The sequence below is a fragment of the Ceratina calcarata genome, unplaced genomic scaffold (assembly GCF_001652005.2).
Source record: "Ceratina calcarata isolate Rehan_Ccalc_2016 unplaced genomic scaffold, ASM165200v1 scaffold514.2, whole genome shotgun sequence".
NCBI classification, from domain to species: Eukaryota; Metazoa; Arthropoda; class Insecta; order Hymenoptera; family Apidae; genus Ceratina; species Ceratina calcarata.
This window is the reverse complement of record NW_017175971.1, coordinates 509,614-512,585: the sequence shown is the minus strand read 5'-3', so window position 1 is coordinate 512,585 and position 2,972 is coordinate 509,614. Positions and strand designations below refer to the sequence as shown.

General features: G+C 36.4%; 1 protein-coding gene across 2 annotated transcripts; it reads left to right on the top strand.

Moving 5' to 3' along the window:
• The first annotated feature begins 299 nt into the window (after positions 1 to 299).
• On the top strand, positions 300 to 2,365 carry LOC108628285 (transmembrane protein 164). Of its 2 annotated transcripts, none has more exons than XM_018030110.2 (6): positions 300 to 506; positions 780 to 1,121; positions 1,206 to 1,322; positions 1,393 to 1,471; positions 1,584 to 1,684; positions 1,758 to 2,365. In XM_018030110.2, the coding sequence occupies exons 2-6, from the start codon at positions 804 to 806 to the stop codon at positions 2,037 to 2,039; spliced, it is 897 nt and encodes a 298-aa protein (XP_017885599.1). In that variant the 5' UTR covers positions 300 to 506; positions 780 to 803; the 3' UTR covers positions 2,040 to 2,365. The 2 variants fall into 2 exon arrangements, with proteins under 2 accessions (XP_017885599.1, XP_026672148.1); XM_026816347.1 differs by having other exon boundaries at positions 301 to 400.
• Positions 2,366 to 2,972: the final 607 nt, after the last annotated feature.

Genomic DNA, 2,972 nt, shown 5'->3' with positions numbered 1-2,972 from the left:
TTGAATAGTAGATGTACAATTCTATACAAATCTCCGAATGATAAAGGGAAATAGAAACGAAATTACCTGCATTTGAATTAATTCCGGTTACGACTAGGCTCCCTCCAACTTTCAACTTTCAACCCCTCCAGTCAAGCGTTCTAAACTGACTAGAAGGTCTTTACTAATCTTCTACTCTCCAAGAGCATCCGAGTGCCATCTGCAGATGCAAAGTGCATACTGCATAGTTCCTATGACGATCGGCATTTCAGATATATTCAGGAAACAGCAAGTCTACCTTGTGCTTCCATCTCTATCTATGTTTTATCTTACTAATGGTCATGCGTTCTCAGATAAAGAATAATTGTACATCCGATCCGCAATGGACTGAAAAAAACCGCGCTGATAAAACAAGTACCCGGTAAGAAGACAGTTGTAATTAATGCTGTTTATTGTACGGAGCATATCAGTTCGAAGTGCTCGACGTTTACCCCGCGAATAATACAACATAGAAACGGAGAAATTAGGTACGTTAAATCTTAGCAAACTCCATTTAATCTCTGATTTGGTGAATCGATAATTACATCCTCTAATGTGAAAATAAAATGCGAGAAATTACTGCTTAATATTGATGATAAGTCTTACGTAAAACATCGATTCTTAATATCCGTCCTGTATCAAAAACTACTGTCATCGTCGAACAAAATTTCAAGTGTCACACGCAGGATTCGTCATTGCGGATAGCCGAAATCAAAATTTCTACTCGGGGTGTTAATTTTAATTGTCGTTTCACTTTCCAGCTATAATAAAAAACATTCGAAACAATGTTTGAATGGGCATATGATGGCGTTAACGCCTCGATACCACGTAACGTGGGCCCGGAATGTGCCAACTACTTGAGCCCAAAGCGAAGGATCATCGAAACAGCGCTTATATCTATATTCATAATAGGAAGCCTAGTTTGGGGCTACAAACGAATTAAATTACCAACCAAAGTGTCATACGCGAATAATGACCGCGTTGGCAGAAGAGTTCTACTAATCATCATGTCATTAGTATTAGGAATAGAGATTGGTTTTAAATTCACCAGCAGGACAGTCGTGTACATATTAAATCCTTGCCATATAACAACAGCAATGCAGGTAAAATAAATTAATCTTTTCTGCCACATGAACGAGAATAATGTATTTTATTTGTGTATAATCATTGCTTTTTCTGTAATGCAGTTATATCTGCTGGCAGCAGATCCTAGTCCTACAGTCACAGCCATATTCAGGATACACTTAAACTTTTTGAATGGACCAGTTTTAGCATACTTATTTCCAGAGACAGAATCTCGCAGAGTAAATTTCCATCTCTTTATTACCAATTATACTCTTTAATGACTCAAACTGACTGGCATAATTTTTCTAGATATTTGCAGACAAAGCAATGTACTGGATTCAGCATGGTTTGATGGTAGTCATACCGTATTACTTATTAAGGATCGGAGGTAGTTGCATTTCATTTACTGTAACATTTTATTTTTGGTTTATTGTGAATGAAATCTTAAGAAATTCATGAGAAAATTCAGAATGTAATCCTATTTGAATTTTTATGTTTAGGCGTGTACAATGTTGAACCTCTGTCAGATATGAGCTGGTGTATATTCAGCTATGGAATAAATTTAGCTTATCACTTTTGGATAATTCAAGCTATTGCCTTGGTATGAATTTTTTCATATATACATTTATTCATGTTTCATTTTATTATAAATATTTGGGTGTTTCTCATTTTAGCCGATACAAGTAAATCTCAGTCATATGCTGTGTGCAGCTGTCCTAGACCCTTTTGGAGGTCAAAATTATCGTGTCTGGACATTCGTTCATCAGGGAATATTATGTCCGTTATTATGCAAGCTGTTCTGCTACGGATCCGATTTCTTCTTAACGAAGTTCCGGCTGACTCGAGTGAAACCATCCCTCGAGTGTGTGCTATCCAAACAGAACAATAGCGAGAATAACGAAAAGTTGATTGAAGACGTGAATACTTCCGGAAATGGGCACATGCACGTGAACTAAGTCAATATATCTAGTGAATCGGATCAACGCAACTCTTGCTGTAATTCAGTGAGTACTCGATGATTCAGAAAAACAGACTTTCTATGTCAATAATCAAGTGAACACAAACTGTGTTTCGCGTTTCCTATACGCAGTCGTAATTGTACAGTCGCTACCTGCGAGAGTTACAGGTTCTTTTTCAAAGTAAAAGACACTTGTAGTTACACTTTTTCGCACTGTATTTTCTAAGCATAGTGGATAGGAAATACAGGAAAAACTACAGTAACAATTAGGGATTTATAAATTCAAAGTAAATAACGTAACAGATTATCGTAATGAATCTTGAATAGGTGCTATGATAATAATGGCACGCATCTTACCCGCTTCGAGTTCTCCGATTGAAAGAGATCCGATGGTTTCGCACTCCTAATCCTAACGGAATAAGCCTAATACGTCTGTGAACAGAAACGTAACACGCGAGCCAGTTTCCTATTCATAGGTGAGAGTTTTTGAAAGAAGAGACGATGATAACGTTTCCCAAAGATCTTTTTTCAATTGCGACGTGATACAATTTTTGTTCCTCTGTGGAAACTGACGTTGGATGGTTGAATTGCTCACGAATATATATTTTCGAATACATATATCATTCCTGTAGATCGTTTAATGAAACTGACCATGTACGAAAGTCTTTTCGTTGAATTGGGAGGATAGTTTTAAGTACTTTCTCACGCTTAGATCTGAAATTGTTATAGCGCTTCATCCGATCGTACTATGATTAATGGCGAACTTGGCCATTAGAATATAATACAGTACCTGTTGCAATTAATGCGAGAAATCGAGTTGAACGACGATTTTATTTTAATTTCATTTCAATTTAAGTGTACTTATTGGCGTATTTTTTTAAGTATCTTATTATTTTTGAAGAGCTTTTTATTGTTCACGGTTGCTATAGTC

What these genes read in the sequence shown, in the direction of transcription:
- LOC108628285 (XM_018030110.2), top strand. Translation starts at nt 804, where the DNA reads ATGTTTGAATGGGCATATGATGGCGTTAACGCCTCGATACCACGTAAC. An exon ending in TTACTTATTAAGGATCGGAG is followed by an intron (nt 1,472 to 1,583) that starts GTAGTTGCATTT and finishes TTTTATGTTTAG; the next exon opens with GCGTGTACAATGTTGAACCT. An exon ending in TAATTCAAGCTATTGCCTTG is followed by an intron (nt 1,685 to 1,757) that starts GTATGAATTTTT and finishes TTCTCATTTTAG; the next exon opens with CCGATACAAGTAAATCTCAG.